This window comes from Lolium rigidum, chromosome 1 (assembly GCF_022539505.1).
Source record: "Lolium rigidum isolate FL_2022 chromosome 1, APGP_CSIRO_Lrig_0.1, whole genome shotgun sequence".
In the NCBI taxonomy this organism is placed as follows: domain Eukaryota; kingdom Viridiplantae; phylum Streptophyta; class Magnoliopsida; order Poales; family Poaceae; genus Lolium; species Lolium rigidum.
Genome location: NC_061508.1, coordinates 43106052 through 43125560, shown reverse-complemented (window position 1 = coordinate 43125560; position 19509 = coordinate 43106052). Strand labels below are relative to the sequence as shown.

Sequence of the window (19509 nt, the reverse complement as noted above, 5' to 3'; positions counted from 1 at the left end):
AAGAGCCTTGTCCAGAGCAGCCATTCGCTAATTATTTTTGTTAGTTTTTGAGGGACAAAATCCAAATCTTTAACTGAGATTTTTTCCCAACTCACAATTAATTAAGCATCATAGCAATTCTATCTACTATCTACTTCCCTTTGTGCCACACCAACACCAAAAACTTCACTTTTCGGTAATTAATGCGAAGGCCAGACATTGCTTCAAAACAATAAAGAATAAATTTCACAGTTCGCACACTCTCATCGTCATTCTCAATCAATAACACGGTATCGTCAGCATACTGTAGGTGAGATATCCCACCAGAAATTAAGTTCGAAACCAGCCCCCAAGATGACCACCGTCTTTGGCAGAGGTCAAAAGACTCCCAAAAATGTCAGCAATTTGGTTAAACAAAATTGGGGGCAGGGCATCCCCTGTCGGTGCCCCTTACAGGTTCTGAAGCTTCCATTAACATCATTTATGTTAATGCATATCCTTCCGTCTGAACACCTGAGATATCCAATTGATCAAGACCAAAAGCCTTTCCTCTCGAGAACTTCCACCAAAAAATTCCAGTGCACCTTATCATAAGCTTTCTCAAAATCCAGCTTAATGATAAGGCCATGTTACCCGACGATTTTAACTCATGCAAAACCTCATGTAGAACTACTACAACTCCATCGTGGATAGTTCTAGTACCAGGGATAAAAGCAGTTTGGGTAGGCTTAATGTATTTATGGATAATTTTAGACACCCTTATTGTCAAGATTTTTGTGATGACCTTAAATATCACATTAATCAAACAAATAAGCCTATACTGCCTAATAGCGCTAGCCCCAATGATTTTTGGCAAAATAATACTAACTCTTTTATTAGGATGCAAAGTGTCTGTTTGCTGAAGCAAAGTCAGAGTCTATCCCTGACTGCCATCCATGCATACCGTGGGTCAATCCGTGCATGCAAATGAAGAAATGACCGGACTTTTATGAAGGATATACAATGATTAACGGCGTCGGGTGACACTCGCTGAAAGTGGCGTCTTCATCATTTTCAGGAACCCGTCTAGCTCTGTCATGTCAATGCCGCCGGAACGGCCTTGAGCCGACGGCGCCCACTCAAACTCGCGGACGAGGGTGGCAAGAAAACACTTAATGAGCATCATTCCCATGCCGACGCCAGGGCAGTGCCGATGCCCCGCACCGAACGGCATCATTCTTATCTCCTTTTGGCCCGGCGTTGGGCCGACGTGCTCCGCCTCGCCCAAGGGAAGGAACCGCTCCGGCCGGTACTCGTCGGGGTCCGTCCAAGTTTTCTTGTCCCTTCCGATGTGGCCTAAATTGAAGAACACCCTCAAGTCGTCGGCCGGCACGCCAACTGCCTTGGCGCCCTCGCCCTGGGCGCCGCGCAAGGTGAACGGAACCGGCGGGTGCATGCGGAGGCTCTCGAGCACCACGGCATTCATGTATGGCATGCTGCGGAGGCTCTTCCCGGAGCCCTCGGCGTGGATGATCTCGTGGTGTAGCTTGCTTTGGACGTCCGGTTGGTCCACGAGGTGGGCGAGGGTCCACTCGACACAGGCCACCACCGACCCTGTGCCTGCGCCGAGGAACTCGAACAAGAGCCCGACCACCTCGGTCTCTCGGAGCGGGCGACGGCCATCGCCGTTAGGGGCATCATCATCGCCGTCGTCGTCGGGAACGCGGAGAGCAACGAGGGAGTCGACATATGGTGGGACGACACCGCCGCAAAGCCGAGGATGAAATGACTGTGACTGCCTCCGTGCCTCCGCGATCTGGGGGCGGTACAGCTCGGCCTGCCGGTCGAGCAAGGCGGAGATCCGGTTAAGCCCCCTCCAGTTGACAAGCTTGGACATCATCGAGCCGTCGAACCTGGGGCCGAGCTCCCCGATGACGACCATGGAGTCACGCGTTACTTGGCCCATGGCGCGCCGGAGGTTGGCGTCCACCGCATCCCCGAAGCACAGGCGCGCGGAGAGCGCGAACGCAGCGTTGGTGACGGGCCCGCGGATGCGAACGGCCGCCTCCTCACATCTGGAAGATAAGCCGTCGACGAGGGTCTTGGCAGCCTCCTGCTGCAGCGGAGCTACAGAAGCCAGGCGAGACGGGTGGAGGATCCCGGCGGCGAGGTTGCACCGGAGCGCTCGCCAGCGAGGGCCGTACTTAACGGTGGTCATGTTGTCGTTCCGTTCGCCGTCGCGCAAGCTTGCGATGAAGACGGGGAAGATCGCCGCCGGCCGGTTCGAGAAGTCGTCGGCGTTCACGATCAGCGCTCGGTGTGCGATGGCGGGGTCGGCGATGATGATGGTCGCCTGATCACGGTCTCGCCAAGTAGTGTAGCTTCTCAAGAAGACCATTATGCCGGCTAGGAGGCAGAGGAGAATGGCAAGGATTTCCATAGCTGCTGCACTGATCATGTGATGAATGGTCGATCTCTAGTGAGCTAGCTAACTGAGTATGTATTGCGTGTCTGCAATGCATGTCTCTTTTTATGATCAATGCTGGCATGCCGCTATAACTACGTACCACCGTTAAGGAAGTGTGTTAGTTGGATGAGTGCTTTTGATGCAGCGATTTTTTTTTTTTTTGAGATCTGATGCAGAGATATTCTCAACAAATAACTCCATGATCGGCGTCGTCCATTATCTTATTAAATGGTTTTCCGTCACGGTGCATTCACCTATAGCTCGTCACTGAATCTTTTTTCTTTTGCAGTTGTCCATTTCTCATCAAGTGCTTGCTGATAAAGATTCCAACGGAATCAAAAGGAAGGATACCACCGATATATATATTTAATGCTATCTTAAATTGATTTGCGGTATTTAAAAACACAAAAATTGATATGTCCCTGATTTGATAGACCTATTTATTTGACAAAGGACAATATAATAAGGGATTTGCTAGTTTTAAGCTAGATGAGAACTAACTTCGTGCTCAGTCAAGTTCTACATCATTTGATTTGCATCGTGATTTGTGCTAATCATGAGTTGAACATGAGTTGCAATTGAGATTTGATGACATTATCTAACTCAGAACGAAGTTTAGTCACACCCATATAATAAGGGGAGACTTTATTTGGCACTCCATTGTCTTTCATTTTGACATAAGATGATTTTGTCTTCCAATTATAAAACGACACCCGTGGCCATTCGAGTATTTCCTATTTCTTCAAAAGTAGGATTTTTACAAGTATTTACAATGTTATTGGAGTAATAAGAGTTATCAAATGTTTTTACGGTGTTGGTTATCCACGTCTCCCTAAAAGAAGCTTTTTGTCCGATGGCCAGCTCGGGAGGACACGCGGAGCCATCGGGATGTAGCCATGTCTCATGGCCCAGATCCCACTTCGCATTCCCCCCACCATACCCCCAAGAGGCTTTTCTCACATCATCAACCTCGGGTATGAGTGCTCTCGTGGAGAGAAGTTTGGAGCGGCGAGGTTGTCTAGACGCGGCGAGCGGTCGACCCTTCAGGTTGTGGCCATACATGGGTCCACACGATGCGGGGCAATGCGCGAAAATAAAATTGAGCTCCAATTTGGTTCCAAATAATGTACTATTCTCAGTTTTAGCAGTCTCCATAAGGGTTACAAATGCCCCTCCATATCTATTGGACGTGCCTATATCTCCTGAAACCGCACGTTTGACGAATTTGTTTTTTTCATTCTCTCAAGATTGGCCAAATGCCAGAGATCAACTACACGCACTGAACTCCTTCTTTTACCATTTGTTATGACCTTCGATTTCGGTTCATGAGAATGAATTGCTCCATGATCATATGTATGTATCTGCTATTTTTTTGGCTTGAAAACAACATGCATGAAACCATATGTTGCCAGAAATACGGGTGGCGATCCAGATGCTGATTCTCTCGCTGCTTCGCCAGGTAGTGTGATAGAATGGAAGTTTACAAAACCTTTGTCAGTTCAGCAGATGGATGTTTTTCGGTGCAATCTCAACTTAGATAACTTGTGATTGCGGAAGGGTGTAAAATAGCGTGTTAGTGTTATATGTGTGCTGTGTTTGTATTGTACACGCTGCGGTTATAGAAGATTGATCGATGTATCAATTTGTATCACTGTATCTTATTTTTGACTATTTAACAGCGTCCCTGCCAGGAAGGCATATCTTAGCCTAGTCGAAGCTGCATATAGCTTCCAACAAGTAGTTAGGGTTTATTTTTGTCTTCTATGGTGCGTCGTTGGGGTGGTGGGAGCGGCGTCCGGGCAAATAAATATGCCACAACTCCACTCCCACACCGGCGGCAACCTTCGCGGCGGCGTCTCGGAGTTGTTGGCAACGTGTGCTTGTCGATCTTTCAGGTCGGAAGCTTGGTCTTATCGCCGTTCTTCAGATCTGGCGAGATCTGTTTCTCGACGTGTCACTGGCGTTTGTCGTTGTCCACGACGGCGTTGGGGGCTGGGGCGAGGTGGTTCTTCTGGAGCGAAGATGTTGGTCCGGAGGTGGTGGTTATGCCGTTCTTCTCCGACTTCGTCGATGGGAAGCCGCGTATCTTGGTCCAAGACAGCACGGGGACGTTCCCCGGTCGACGTGCCACAGCGACATGTGCCTCGCTGCTTGCAGCAGGCCTGTTCATCGACTCACAAAGCCTCGTTGGCGATGGTGTTTTTTTGGATCTTGCAACAGTGGAGGCTCGGCGTTTCTTCTTGTGTTCGTCTCGGCAGCGCTGGAATTGGACGGCGGCCGCTTGCTATGGTGGTTGCAGGAAACCCTAGGGATCGTTTTGTATTTCTCGATCTTTTAGGATTTTATCTGCAAATTCAGGATAATCATTTTATCCCGCTTTGTCTTTTAGTTTCCACATGTGTTGCTTCATGTAACTTGGTGTTCGATTAATGAAATATGTGGTTACTCTAAAAAAAACAACATTCCCATGATGATTAGAATGGAGGTAGCACTTATAGCTAGATCGATATATTATACACCCACGCGCCACACGTTACCAAAAAAAATTTAGCGCACCTGCTCCCACTTTATAAAGTGCAAATAATACAGCACGCTTGACACAACAGATCGTAGCTTATTCACTATCCAGAAAAGAACCAATGATCGATTTAAGTGTGAGTAAAATTTGGTACGTACGTCATCTCAGAAAAAAAATTGGTATGTACACACGTGTGAGTGGTCTTACCATTGTTAGGTTACACCTAATCATTTACCTTGATCGATCGCTTACCTAGGGCAACATCATCTCACTTCATGTAGACGTTGTGTATATAAAGAGGTACAATGGAGTTCACTGCAACACACACCTAAAATAACAAAAAGCTTAATCAACAATGGAGCTCCTTGTGTTCCTTGCCCTAGTTCTCGTAGGCTTCTCCGTCATATTCCAGCGACGTAGGAGCTACAGCAGTGCTAAGCATGCTCGTGCTCCAGCTCCAGTCGTCATCCAGAAGATCGGCCACCCTGCCGTCGTCCACCGTGCGCTCGTCGAGAACGCCGACGACTTCTCGAACCGCCCGTTGGCGCCCTTCCTCAGATATCTGGCCGAGAGAAACGGCGGTCGACGCGGTGAGAGTCTAGCCTCCGTTTCCCATAGCCCGCTCTGGCGTGCTTTCCGCTGCAACCTCACCGCCGAGACCCTCCACCCGTCGCGCCTCGGGTACCTCGCGCCGCTACAGCGGGAGGGCATCGAGGCCCTCGTCACCAGCTTGTCATCGTCTGCCGCCGCCGCCGGAGAGGGTGCCATTCCCGTCCGTGAGCACCTCTGCGACGCCGTCTTTCCGGTCATCGCGCGCCTGTGCTTCGGCGACGGCGTCGACGGGTGCCATGTACACGCCATGGGCTCCGTGATACGGAGCTTCCAGCAGATCGCCGTCGGAGAGGCCAGGGCCTCGCCTGGCACCCTGCGGGCAAGGCTCGCCGAGTGGAGGCGTCTACGGCGGCTCCTGGCCCTGCACGGCCGGTTGGGTGAGCTGTTCCTCCCTCTCGTTGCCGCACGGCGGGAGTCTCGAGGGCCATACAACGGCCTTCGTCCGTACGTAGACTCGCTCATGGACCTACGCGTACCCGTCGACGGGGACGACGGCGGTGGGCGGCGCGGTGTTAGGGATGACGAGATGGTTAACCTCTTCTCCGAGTTCCTTGGCGCCGGCGCAGGGACCATCGGGGCATGCCTCGAATGGACCCTCGCTCACCTCGTAAACAGGCAGGACGTCCAGCAAAAGCTTCGTGAGGAGGTCGACGGAGGGGATGTCTTCCGCAGGAGCCTTATCCGTGGCATGCCGTATCTTAACGCCGTGGTGCTGGAGAGCCTCCGCCTGCATCCGCTCGTTCCGTTCATGCAGCGCCACGTCCAGGCCGACGTCGCCGCGAGGGTGGTCGGAGTCGGAGGAACGGCAACCGTACCGGCGGCGGCGGCGGCGGGCGACGTGCTCGTGCAGTTCACCCTGGGGGACATCGGAAGGGACAAGAACACGTGGAAGGACCCCGACGAGTTCCGGCCTGAGCGGTTCCTGCCCGGTGGCGAGGCAGAGGACGTCGGCCCTCTGCCTGGTCCCAGGGAGATCAGGATGATGCCCTTCGGCGCGGGGCATCGGTTCTGCCCTGGATCAGGTGTGGCCATGGTGAACATCAAGTGTTTCTTAGCTGCGCTCGTGCGGGAGTTCCAGTGGGCGCCGCCGACGGAGGATTGTGCTGCCGTCGACCTCACAGAGTTGGACACATTCATCAAGACGATGAAGAAGCCGCTCTCCGCGCGTCTCACTCCACGCGTTTTGTTATAAAAATGAAATCACTCGTTGCTGTATCCTTACGTTCGTTGCCTAATTTGCCTTTTTTTTCGTGTATCAAATAAATTGGGGATGTGAGAAGAAAAATTACAATAAGTGTGGTTGCTATATTAATATAGCAGAGCTAATATAAATGCTATTATTTTGAAGATGTTGCTAGATAGATACCCTTGGTTTGGTTTATTCAATGAAGGCGTGACCGTCAATGTTGAGGTATGTGATGAAGAATTTGGGATTCAGCTTCAGTGACTTTGCCACCCCACAAAGTCACTGACTTTGTGTCACTTACAAGTAGGGTAATGTGGGACACACATAATGAAGGATTTCACATTACCTCACTTGTAAGTGACACAAAGTCAGTGACTTTGTGGGGTGGCAAAATCACTGAAGCTCAATCCAAGAATTTGAGGTCGAGGAGGAAACTAAGAGCCTCACTAGCAGTACCATTAAAAGTTAGGCCTTTGAAAGAAGGTGTGACCATCGATGTTCAAGCACCACACTGCAATATCCATAACGTTCTTTGTATATACCATGCCCCTTAGCCGCTCCCGCGGGCGGCCTGGGGCTCCCAGCGACGCCCCCTCCCCTCGCCCCCCTCCTCCTCGCCGCAACCTCAGCGCGTCGACGGGCGAAGCCCGTGCGGCGCCGGCGCCGGCCCTCTCTGCCCCTCATGCGGTGGCAGCGGCGCGGGCTAGTGCGGCCGGTGAGGGCGTCGTGCTGGACGCGGGGTGCGGCGGCGCGTTTCCTGCAACGGCGTGGCGGCTGCGTGGCCTAGGCGTGCTCGCGGCGGCTGCTCCCCGGATTGGTCGGCGGCGGGCGGCGCGTGCTCTGCGTGCGGTGGCCTGGTGATGCGCGGGGACGTCGGGTTGAGGCCCAGCTCGGCAAGGCGCGGTGGGCGACGGCGCTTGTCCGGCCGGCCATGGAGGATACCATCAAGCTATGGGCTATGCGGATCCAGATCGGGTCTGGCCGCCTCGATTCGGGCCGGGCAGGGCCCGGGCCCCTTCGAGCCCATCCATCTCTGCCCAGATCTGCGTGCTCCGGCCGTCTCGGGAGCGGTTTGGTGGTCGATCTAGCAGGGGGTGCTCTTTCCAGTGGTCGGCGGTGGTGCTATGGCGGCCCGGAGTCCTTGGTCGGTGTTTGCGGCCCTCGCAATGGTGCCTTCCATGCTTAGCAGTTTGCAGTGCTCAGAGTTGGGTGCCGGGGCGGCGGCTCTGGTCGGTGGGAGCCATTTTGGTTGGCGGGCGTGCCAGTGGCTCGGGAGCTGGCCGGAAACCATGGTCGCGGGGGCGACGTGGTGGCCGGCGAGTAACGTGCGGTGGCAGTGGATCGACCGCTCCGTCGGTCGATGTCCTGTGTAGAAGGCGTGGAGAGTTCGTCGAGGGGAAACCCTTGCCTGCCCGGGCCACGACGGTGACGTGCGCGGACGATGTTCCCTTCTTGAAGGCGTTGTTGAGGTTTCTCCCTGTCCTTCTACGTGCTCCGGGTGAAAGCCCAAGATCCTCGGATCGGGCAGTGGCGGCGCTCTCGTGTCATGATCTTCTTGAAGACACCGCCTTGGAGTTCACAGTGTGCGGCTCTCCGTTGGTGGTGTGGCTGAGGCGCGGTATTCATCGAGCAAGGTGCTTTGGGTGAAAACCTAAGATCCACGGATCGGGCGGTGACAGCGCGCTCGTGTCATGTTCTTCTTGAAGACATCGTCTTGGAGTTTACCAGTGTTTCTTCGGATGTCGTTGGCTCTTCGCTTGGCGACCTTCGGCAAGGCTTGCGTCATGCCCTGCTTCCTCGTCGAGTTTCCATGGTGCTACTTGTTGGGGTTCAATCGGTGGTGGTTGATGCACAATGGTGGCCGGCTACTGGTGGCGCTGCCCGCGGCGGGGAGTTCCGTTGATGGCGTGCGTGTTCGATGGCTCGCTCTAGGGTGAGCTCCGGCCCGACACTGTTGTTGTTCGGTGTCTTCTCTGAATCTTCATAGGCTTCGTAAGGGTCGTGATCGCCATTCGAGGTTCCGGTTGTAGCCATGTTGGCAATTTTTGTGGGTGTGTGGGTGTGTATTGTAAGCTCGGCTCAGCTCTTTGTACCTTGTCGTCGTTGTGGCATTATTAATTTAACTTTGGCCTTTGGCCTTTGATCTAAAAAAATATACCTTGCCAAGTAAATAGACAGTTCTTTCATAACCAGTGCATATAATCGATGCTTCCAAGCATCACAGGGAATCCTCTCGCTGCATTTTGGGTCATGATCCTTCTAGCATCTTGATTAGTTGGCCCTCTCAAGTAGTACTTGCCAAACATTCCCACCACAGCTCGGCAAATCTTATGCATCCAGTCAATGGCAGTAGACTCACTCATGCGAAGGTAGTCGTCATGTGTATCGGCAGGTGCTCCTAGACATGTGATTCAGTGGGAATTTCACTGGGATGTGTATTTGTGGAGGCTCGCGGTACCGATTCAGTAAACACAAAGCAGTAAGAAGAGCCGCACAGGAGATTGAATTGCAGAGTGCTGAGCGGAGATCACCATCCTGACATGACGAGCAAAGCACGCACAAGCCAGCTACAGCGCCTTGAGGGTTGACAGAGTCGACCTCGCGGTCGCGTGCACGGCCGAACGGAGCTTTCCAGAACTCTGTGACCCGCCTCTCCTCTTGCTCTACACACGGGGCCATCGGCGAGGGCGTGCTCCCACGCCGCGCAGCAAGCCTTGCAAGTGCCCTGTCTCTGATCCAAGAAACACCAATCGGATCTAATCTCAATGACCTCTTCTACCTCTCCAATCTCAATCCCCATGGATGAAATCGAAGGAGGAGCCGACTCTCCGGCCACCGCCTCGTCAACCTTCCGGACGGATCCGGCCATCGAAGACGCACAATCTCACCTGCCTCCTTCAGCTCGTACCATCCACGAACCAAGGTTCGGCTCACGAAAATTATGTTTCCTCCTCGTCATAGGCATATACAGCCACACAGGGGAGGGGAGGCGAGAGATCGAGGCGGGGGCAGGGCAGTACAGGCGGACGGAGAAGGAGTCGGCGAGCCGCCTGTCTCTCTCTTAGCCGTAAGCGGCCGCCTCGTCGCCCTCCGGGATAGACCCGGCCGCCGCCGCGGCTACGTGCCTCTATCAGTGCCGCTGGGGCTGGGCAAATCCTCCAGCTCGTAGGCATACTCCTCTAGATGGCTGCCTCGTCTCCTCCCGAAACGACCCGGCCGCCGGTGGGCTGCCGTACAAGCTACGAACCGATATGGATGGGGCGGAGATTATTGGGAATCTCAGCATCTAGATGCGCCGTCGGCGAGTTCGCTATTGGAGGCCCAGATCTGGAGCATAACCAGGACGCACGTTGCTATTTATTTTCCGTGCAGAGGAGTCCTTGCGGGATGGGAAAGGGGTCAGCGGAGTTCGACCCTGATACGATGGAGAAAAAACGGCGCAGACAATTTGCCATCGATCCAATCCACGGGAGGGGTCAAGTGCAAAATTCCAAACGAAGCACGGAATTAGCGAACCGGTATCGTGACAGGTGAGTATTAAGTGATTTGGTGGGAGGGCAAATCCGTCCAGAAAAAAACGTTGACGAAAATTTTGGCAGAAACCTTAGCTCCTTTATTATTAGGTATATAGATATAGATTAAGGAGAGCAGAGCGGTCACAGAGGAAGGCCCGCGGCGCCGTCACCATTATCATGCGATTAAGTGCAGCGTTGCTGATACTTCATATATGTTGATTCTCCCTATTTAATCTCATTCCGTTTCTTCAAAACTGCAGAGGTGCTAACCCCTGCTATTTTTTTGTTGTAGATTATACAGGAATCATGGAGGTGGCGACGACGGGCGATGAGGAGGAGGCGGCTCCGGCGGCGCCATCGTCAACAGGCGTCTGCAGGTCTGACGCAACTGGACAGAGTGGTGTCGCCTGGTACAAAAGGAGGAGTCGGAAGAGACCGCCGGCCTAGAAACTTTGAAGGCGTATGAGTCCAGATCGAATCATGTTCACCTAGATCAGTTACGTTACCCTAACGTTTCGCCTTTATCTCTGTAACTTTGCTCTGTCTGGTGCACGGTAGGAGGGTCATGGCGAGGATCCGGGATGAAGCCCTGCTTCAGGAGGGAAATGAAGTTCTGCTGATGGTACATGTTTGTTCTTCTTTCTTTTTATCATCTTTCTTTACCCCTTCTGTTTCGCCTTCGCCGCCCTCCCCGGCTCCCATTGTTCGTCAGAATGTTCCTCCTCTAAAATTTCATGGACGTCAAGGTAGCCACGTGACTAGCTGTTGTTTGTTTCAGGGATTGACGTACTTGTTCCTTTGGGATTTTATTCAGGGACTGCTCACAGAAACTTATTGACCTTCATTTGCTACCATGGCTGCTGACAGGTACACTCATTTATGCAATTTTTTACTTCTTACTGGTCCATTGGTATTGTTTTCTTAAAATTCTTCTCTACTGTCCACCAGCTGTTCAATCTTTTTTATCCCAGACAATTATATAGAAGGGGAATAATCTGGAGGTTTGAGGCGAGAGGATGCATCCCCTGGAGAATGGAGATGCATGAGGAAGCATTGATACAATGGGAGGCAACACTTTAACAAAGAACAGGTAAGGGAGCACAGATCAAAGTCCATTCCATTTATAAAATTGTATATGTTCCTCTTCTTTGGGTTCTGATTGTTTTGAGAAAAGGTCCTGGTCGATGATCTTCTTTAGTGTGCAATTTTTATTCGTAGAAGCATCTACTGTTTTTTTGTTTCAGTATGTCGAACTTATTTGTGGCTTATTGACGGGTCACCTTCTACAGTGAGATGAGTGATGGGAGGAGGATCAGCGAGAGGGTGAAGTTTATGGATTATCGGACGCGTGCCCCCATTGAAAACAATTTATGTACTGTGTCAACTGTAAGAGTGCTCACATAAATACTTTCCGTGCTGATACTTTCTGTGCTGGTTCCCTTCTGTTAGAAAAAAAAACATGGTTGGTTGTACTGTTTGAGTGAAAAATTTCTGAAAGAGTAAAATTCATGTACAGTCATTGAACTTGTCCACAAAGAACAAATTGGTCACTGAACTTTCAAAACAAATTGTTCGGGTAGACAAAGTTGTTCCGACTGAACACGTACGGTCACTGAGACACTTTGGCTACGTATTCTGTTGAAGTGGTGCGGTGGGCCTAGTATCTGACCGTTTGATTGACCGTGTGTGTGCATCTGGAGAATTACAGGGGTTTCTATGCAAACTGAACATATCAATACGATTGGGATCGATTGGAGAAAAAATCCCCAACCACACCACTCAAATCCCTAACCCTGCGCTTCTGTGGAGTCCCCGATTCAGAGTTGTTGTCGCCATGTCCGCGGGTGTTAGCTCGAACTGCTTCGGCGCCATCGTCCCCCTATCCGGCGCCAACTCAATTGGCGGCGGCATCGACCCCCTCGCTCATGTCATTGGCTACGGACGAGATGCGGTAGGAAATCCCAGGAGGATGTTGTAGCTCAGTAGTTCAATACATCTGAATTTTTGTTCCCTCAAGTGATACTAAGTACTGGTTCATCACTATAAATTTTAGTCGCTCATGGCATTGTGTTTGTTATCTGCAGGTGGAAGACAAGCATGAAAGGCATGGAAAGCTCGTGTGTGATAGTCCTACTGATGGCAAGTTAGATTCAGCTAGCTGCAAGTGCTCTGAAATATATTCAGACAGAGAGTTGGACTGTTCCTGATTATGGATGGATAAAGATAAACGTTGATGCTTCTGTTGAGGTGAACATGGGTATGTATGCCAGGTAAACAAACTTGAAAAGTTCTATGGGCTCTCAATGCTGTCAGGATTAAGTGTCAGGACGTGCCTGAAGCCAAAGCCAAGGCGTTCCTTCTTGATCTTCATATGGTCCATGTTATCGAGAATGCCTCGACAATCTCCAGTTGGAAGATGCAAGAAAAATGTCATCGTTTTCAAGTAGTGACAATGAAAAGAGAGTAATAAATCTGCACATAGTTTGGTTGCTGTAGCTAGACATTTAGATCAAGCTAAGTTCTGGATGGGGCATGTCCCTCCGGCGTGGCTGCTATTGTTGAGTCAGATGTTGTAAACCTTGTATACACAATATATGAAAACTTTTTATTCCCGGAAAACAAAATGGCTCCATGGGATCACTGGTGATGTAATGGTTATGATCTGAACCACATCAAATTTCGTTCTGAAGCAGATTATAGTTAATAGTTAACACTGTAACTTATACAATAATGATGGCTCCTAGTTTGTCTTCATACAAGGACTGAGTGGTACACATAATACATGAAGAAGTGTCTACTTTTTTTAAGTAAGAAGAAGATGTTGCTGCTACTGTTCATGATCATGACCACCTAAAATAAGAATCTATGATCATAGATAAACCAGGATAGTCATACCACAAAATGCTAGCACCATGTACCATACAAAAAAATGCCAGCACCATGTACCATACAAAATAATGCCAGCACCAAGTACCATAGATAAACCAGGATAGTCATATGGATAGTCATACCGCACAAAGTAACACAGTTATAATTTATCACTACACAATCTGATAAAGACTCAAAGTGAAAAATATTTTGACTCAACTATATTACAATCGTCGAGAGCAATAATCAACCCCTCAACTCATCAAACATTGAGACTTTTTTTGGATGGCTGGTGGATGGTTTGGGAGCCCTTCTCTGTGCATCTTGATGTTGCTTTGCTGCAGCTTTTCTAGCCTTCTCAGCTTCTTTCTGAGCAAGTTTCTCTTGCCTTGCTGCAAGTAGAGCTTCTTTCTTATGAGCTGCTGCCAACTTCCTCAACTCCGCAGCTTCTTCTTTCTTTTGTTGTGTCTGCAACCTTCTCTGTTGTGCCAGCTCAGACTTGAGTTGTTTTGCTTCTGCAGTTTTCTTCAATTTTGCAGCAACTGAGGCTTCTTTCTTTTCTTCATGTTCTCTCAGCTTGGCCATCTTCATTGCTTCGGCCTTGGCTGCAATGTTATGCTGCACACCAGATGTAGATCCACCCAGGGCCACATTTTGACTTTGTTCTGCAGAAATGAAAGTAGAATCTGGTAATGGCCTGGGATGCACACTCCTGGTGTTTGGTGGTGGTACCTGTAGAGATTTATTAGTGAAAATACAAACCAGGAATTAATAGTGAAAAATTGAATGCACTCGGAAAATTGAGGAAACTATAAGCATAGAGAGAAAATGCAAGCTACCTGGTGTACCATTTCCTCTAACATTGTATCTTCAACATTCTCCAGAGTTGGATTTCCATCATTTAGATCAGAAAAAGTGTAATTTCTTGCACGTACTGGATTTTCCTGTGTAAGAACATTAATTGATACTTAGCACAATAATGCATATTGAAACCACAACTAATATTTAGTACCAAATATTGTAATATTAGAAGTAAAATTCATATGCCAACATCATAATCACCTGTGTAACGACTGGGACATCCTCCTCCTCTGAGTCATCAAGCAATGGGCTGTTTTTCTTTCTCCTTTGCTTCTTAGGTGGCATGCCAGCTTTGTACCATGAACAACCACTTTTATTGTGCCCAGGGTTGCCACAATGGCTGCAGTGAATTATCACACCATGCTTGGACAATACTATGCCACCCTTCTTACTCTGCTTTTCTTCAGGTTGCTTCCTTCTGTTCTTCTTTGGCCTACCAACCTTTTTCTCATAGTGAGGAGGAGCAACCTTAGGGCAGTTATGTACTATAGCCCATTCCGACTTGTCTCTACATGGCATGATGTTGTGAGCATAAGCTCTTCTGAATCTTTGCACAGAGTAAGCAGGGTGTACATGATCAGTTGGTGTGATCCTCTCATGTCTCATGCAGGCAATTGCATGATGACATGGAATCCCACTAAGGTCCCATCTCCTACATGTGCAGCTCCTGTTAAGCAGATCAACAATGTACTGCTTATCTCTGAATCTCACATCAAAAACCCCTGACCCTGTTGGCAATACATAGCATTCAGCTGCCAAATCAACAAACTTTGTAAGTTTAGTTGCTATTTTGGGGCAGATTGGGCCTGGAAACTTCTCTCCTTCATCTTGTTTGGCGCATACTCTTGTCATCATTTGTTGATTAATCCTGTCAATCATGGTGAGCACTGGAAATTCTCTAGCTTCTAGTATGTACCTGAAAAAATAGAGAAACACATGAACAATCGACACAACACTATTAGAATGCACTCATAATTTTTTTTAGTAATTTACATGATTTTATAAAATAGGGGAAAATGTCTAGCTTACTTGTTGAAAACTTCGCAGTTCTTGTTCAGCAAAATGTCACACTTGGGCCAATCACTTTGAAATGCCCTCACCCAAGTGTTGGGCGGTAGCTCCTCTATAGCCAATCATATGCCTCTTTGTTTAATAACTTCATCTCTTCCATAGCTTCTTCCCACCTTTGAACAGTTGTTGCTCTAGCAATCTTCCAAAGCATTTTTTAGGACTTCACCTTTGAATAGCTGGTTGAAATTTTGCCACAGATGCCTAACACAAAACCTATGTTCTGACTCAGGGAAAATCTCAGACACAGCCTTAATTAAGCCCTACAACATTTTCAACAACTCAATCAGTACCAAGTAAGAGTGCAAACAAGTAAATTAGTTTCAGGACAGATTCAGACATAATTCATATACTTACTTTCTGTTTATCAGACATTATTGTCCATGCACTTGTATTATGAATTCCCAAATCCTTTTTTAAAGTTTCGAGGAACCATCTCCAGTTTGCAGTGTCTTCCACCTCCACTATGCTGAATGCAACTGGATAGATGCAGTCATTAGGATCCATTCCAACAGCAGCTAGAAGTTGTCCTCCAAATTTGGTCTTCAAATGACATCCATCAAGACAGATTACAGGTCTGCAACCCTCCAAAAAACCCCTCTTAATTGCATCCAAGCTCCAGTAGCACTTGTTGAATCTGCTCTCACTATCTAGATTAAGAAAAAAGGTGCTCCCTGGATTTGTTCTCCTTAATTCAACAGCATACTGCCACAAAAGGTTGTACTGCTCTACCTCATCTCCATAAATGATACTCATCGCTAGCCTTCTAGCTCTTCTCAACTTAGGCCTAGAGGGTATCATATTCCACTCTTTTTGAACACCTCTAGCTAAGTTCTTGATATTCATGCCCTCATCAGCTCTGAAATAATCAATGTACTTCTCTGCTATGAATTTGTATGTAAAACCCTCACTTTCCAAACCCTTTCACATGTGTGCTCTGGTTCATGCCTTTTGATCAAGAAACACTTGGATCTACTATCCCATGACGCCCACAGGTACCAAATACAGTCTGCACACCTAGCTGCAATTCTGTGCTTGTCATTTGTTGGCATGGATATGTTGACTCTTTCCCTGCAACTGTATTCCCTGATAGCTTTCCTCAATAGTTCAACAGAAGCAAAAGTTTGTCCAACTTTGAACTGTGGATTTGCCATGTCAATCAATGTAAAGTTGTTGAACTTAAACTTCACTTGCTCATCGTCAGATTCAGGCTGCTCCAGGTCCTTATCAGATTCATCAAGCTCAACTTCCTCTGCTGATTTCTTCCCTTTTATATCTTCTTCGTCTTCAACGCAGTCCACATAAAGATCATCATCTCCTTCATATAAATCATAGTCACTATCAACTATTTCCTCCTCAAAGTCTGACCCATCTGAATCAAACTGAAAATCAGTGTCAAAGTTGAGCTGCCTCTTCTCTCTGGGTTTCCCCAAAAATTCTTCAGTTTGGCTAACAATAGGAGTCTCATGTGGGGATGGAAACTGAAATACATCATCATTTGTGTACCCAGGAATGTTGTCGGCATGATCAACATATATTGACAACTCCTTGTGCCCAACTGCAACTGCACCTGCCATATTAATGCAGTCTTGATCATTCATAATATCAGCCAAACCAAAATTCTGCACCGATTTGCCTGGCAAACACCATAGTACTCTTGCCTCTCTCATGACAATGCCAATATCTTCCAAAACTCTCTCTAAAGCTTTTAGATTCCACTTGTCATTCTCACAGAAATCATACGAATCAATCACTCCACCTTTGTATGACATGTTAATGCCAGAACCAATGAATGTTCCCCCATAATTCACAACAACAGTGAACAAATGCCCATGATCATCTACACAAAAGTAATTATCAATCATAGATTTGGTGTGATATACATGCGTTAAATTTATCAAGCAGTAGTCAATGTTAATCAGTGCCCTGCATACTGATTAATTAATCAATGCTAGTCTGAATATGAGAAAGTAATAGCAATATGCCCAACGTAATACACTGATTACATCAGTATTCACCTACTACAGCAGTATTCACCTACTTTCTGCTATTCTGAAAATAAGAAACAAGCAACACACACAGACTTTAACTATGTGTGGAATGATCGGACATGTATTTACACAAGCAAGCCACGTGCTGCACCATGTCCATACTAAAATTTCTTCCTTTACTACCCACAAGCCAACCACACATTACATCGAACACAACAACATCAGATCCTGGTTCTAAACCCCCCAAAACCCTGCTTTTTCCCGTTGGGTTAAGGTTCAGTTAACACCGAACCATCACAGAGAGAAGAAGATATTCGTGGACACTACCACTACCACTCAAGCCCACAGGTATTCATGGACACCAAAACACAACATGGATTCTACTAGTGGTGGTGCCGGCGGCGGAAAAGAAGCCAAGTTCTACTCACCGTACACGGGCGGAGGCTGCCCATCCTCCCGACGCCGAGGAGCCATGGCTCCAAAAGTTGCAGCGGCCTCGCCTCTCTACGCACAGCAGCGGTGACGCAGGAACCTGATCGCCTCCACGATCGCCCCCACGATCGCCTCCCTCCTCCACCTCCTTTCCTTTCCTTTCCTTTCGCGGCTCAACTGCCACAGCGCTGATGACGGGCAAGGAACGCGGAGGGGATCAGTACAAGATCTGTTCATTTTGCAAATAACCCCCCCTCAAACGGCCAGATACTGAGCCCATCACACCATGTAGCATAATACGTAGCCAAAGCATCGTAGTGACCGTATATGTTTGGTCGGAACAAGTTTGTCTACCCGCACGCATTTGTTTCAGAGTTCAGTGACCAGTTTGTTCTTTGTGGACAAGTTCAATGACCATACGTGAATTTTACTCATTTCTGAAACCTTGTATACCTGTATAAACCTTATTATAACTTCCTATGACTTCTCCACTACTTTTCTGAAATACTATGTGCTAAAGTTAGGCTGTTGTGGTGGCGCTGGCACTGAAATGAAGTGTGTGTCTTCTGAATAAATTGTGTTGTCGTATTTCCTTCATGATATATTATAATTTGATGATAGGGCTTCTTTCCAAATTACATGTCGCTGAACATGTAGAAATTGTGGCATGTGGAAAGGTAGGGTCATTGGCATCAAGGCTGAACATTGGATACTGCCATCACCCTCCTTTGTCTTGCTTGTTGATACTTTACATTTAAGAAAGTCTTGCATGGCAGCATAGTTTTCAACTGTTCTCAGAACTGCAGATTCTTAGTTATTTTTAGAGATGAATTTCTTCTTGCCATAATAAAGTTCATATGCTATACATCTTTCCATATTAAGATTTATACATGACTCACAAAGTTTGTCCGGTTTTGGAGCTCTTCAAAGATTCCCAAGGAACCCAAAATTCAAGGAACATTGCTTGGATAATTTTGAGAATACCCTTTATTTATACTTTCTCCCTGAAGATTTACTGCTCTTCAAAGATTCTCAAGGAACCAAAAATTGAAGGAACATTGCTTGGATAATTTTGAGAATACCCTTTATTTATACTTTCTCTGGAGATTTACTGTTAGCTTGGTTCGTGTGCTGTGTGTGGTCAGCTGGACTTGCTTCCAAGACTCTCTTCAAGCAGTCTTGAAATCACATTTGAAGCATACAGAAAGGTTATGAACAAACTTACAGTTCCAGGAGCTGCTATGCGATCACGGTTGGTGAGAAAATTATACCGTCCCTCTGCTTGTATTGGAGCGGCTTATCAATGATCAACTTTGTATAGATATATTTATACTATACATATTTCAAATTTTCATCATTGCATGCTTTAAGCCTGTCATATTTTAAACTTTCCCTAATTATTCTGGATGTCATGGCACTAAAAATTTCTGTCAGCTCATCCCTGAATATCTAAAGTTGCAATTTGTGAAATCATATGCGTACATATTACACAATCCTATAGCTAAAACTAAACTCCAAACAATAGTTCAACACTCGTTCATTCATTTAGTTCAGATATTTTAAATATTTATAGTTTTTTTCAACAAGATAGGACGGGCGCAGCAACGCGCGCTTTTATGTTCTAGTGTATATGAAATGGAAACCAGAAGAGCTGCAGGGGAGGAATAAATAGCAATCATCAAGAAACTTTGCTGGATCTTTATTTTAGGCTTTTCAGATTTCACATATGAAATTGCTATGATTAAGAATGGATATTCACCATTGTCATGCTTCTGTATGGACCAAGACAAACCATATCATGAACAAACAAAGCATCACGCATGACTCATCACTCCACTGATCAGATTTGGATCGGACCACTGTGATAACAGAACGTGCACACTTCGCCAGTGTGTGGGTGTGATGGGGAATTATGTGCAGTGGGAACTAGGGAGAAATCGTAGGTTGGAAGAGAGAGAAGAGTGGGTGGAATGGTCCTTGCTGTGACTTTCAGGGACTTCGTGCAAAATGGTTGAGGTAGGATTAAGGAGGCC

General features: G+C 47.7%; 3 protein-coding genes across 4 annotated transcripts; 1 reads left to right on the top strand and 2 right to left on the bottom strand.

The window, feature by feature from the left end:
- Positions 1-985: 985 nt before the first annotated feature.
- Positions 986-2398, bottom strand: LOC124707170 (cytochrome P450 89A2-like). Its single transcript, XM_047238834.1, has 2 exons — positions 1389-2398; positions 986-1301 (listed from the first exon to the last, which is right to left on the bottom strand). Exons 1-2 carry the CDS (start codon positions 2396-2398, stop codon positions 986-988), a joined length of 1326 nt encoding a protein of 441 aa, XP_047094790.1.
- Positions 2399-5298: 2900 nt separating this feature from the next.
- LOC124707160 (cytochrome P450 89A2-like) lies at positions 5299-6747 on the top strand. Its single transcript, XM_047238826.1, has one exon. The coding sequence runs from the start codon at positions 5299-5301 to the stop codon at positions 6745-6747; it is 1449 nt and encodes a 482-aa protein (XP_047094782.1).
- A 6509-nt stretch (positions 6748-13256) lies between these two features.
- Positions 13257-17564, bottom strand: LOC124685256. 2 transcript variants are annotated; one of them, XM_047219591.1, is made up of 6 exons: positions 17473-17564; positions 15411-16893; positions 15015-15316; positions 14187-14901; positions 13973-14068; positions 13257-13856 (listed from the first exon to the last, which is right to left on the bottom strand). In XM_047219591.1, exons 4-6 carry the CDS (start codon positions 14862-14864, stop codon positions 13371-13373), a joined length of 1260 nt encoding a protein of 419 aa, XP_047075547.1. In that variant the 5' UTR covers positions 14865-14901; positions 15015-15316; positions 15411-16893; positions 17473-17564; the 3' UTR covers positions 13257-13370. The 2 variants fall into 2 exon arrangements, with proteins under 2 accessions (XP_047075547.1, XP_047075546.1); XM_047219590.1 differs by lacking the exon at positions 17473-17564 and having other exon boundaries at positions 15411-17054.
- Between the last annotated feature and the right edge of the window lie 1945 nt (positions 17565-19509).

Bases quoted from the DNA above. Each gene is read 5' to 3' on its own strand.
- LOC124685256 (XM_047219591.1), bottom strand. From the start codon at position 14,864: ATGATTGACAGGATTAATCAACAAATGATGACAAGAGTATGCGCCAAA. The intron at 14,069-14,186 runs GTGATTATGATG...GTTCTTACACAG, and splicing joins ATGTCCCAGTCGTTACACAG to GAAAATCCAGTACGTGCAAG. The intron at 13,857-13,972 runs GTACACCAGGTA...AAATCTCTACAG, and splicing joins ATACAATGTTAGAGGAAATG to GTACCACCACCAAACACCAG.
- LOC124707170 (XM_047238834.1), bottom strand. From the start codon at position 2,398: ATGGAAATCCTTGCCATTCTCCTCTGCCTCCTAGCCGGCATAATGGTC. The intron at 1,302-1,388 runs GCGCGGCGCCCA...CCACATCGGAAG, and splicing joins CCGCCGGTTCCGTTCACCTT to GGACAAGAAAACTTGGACGG.
- LOC124707160 (XM_047238826.1), top strand. From the start codon at position 5,299: ATGGAGCTCCTTGTGTTCCTTGCCCTAGTTCTCGTAGGCTTCTCCGTC.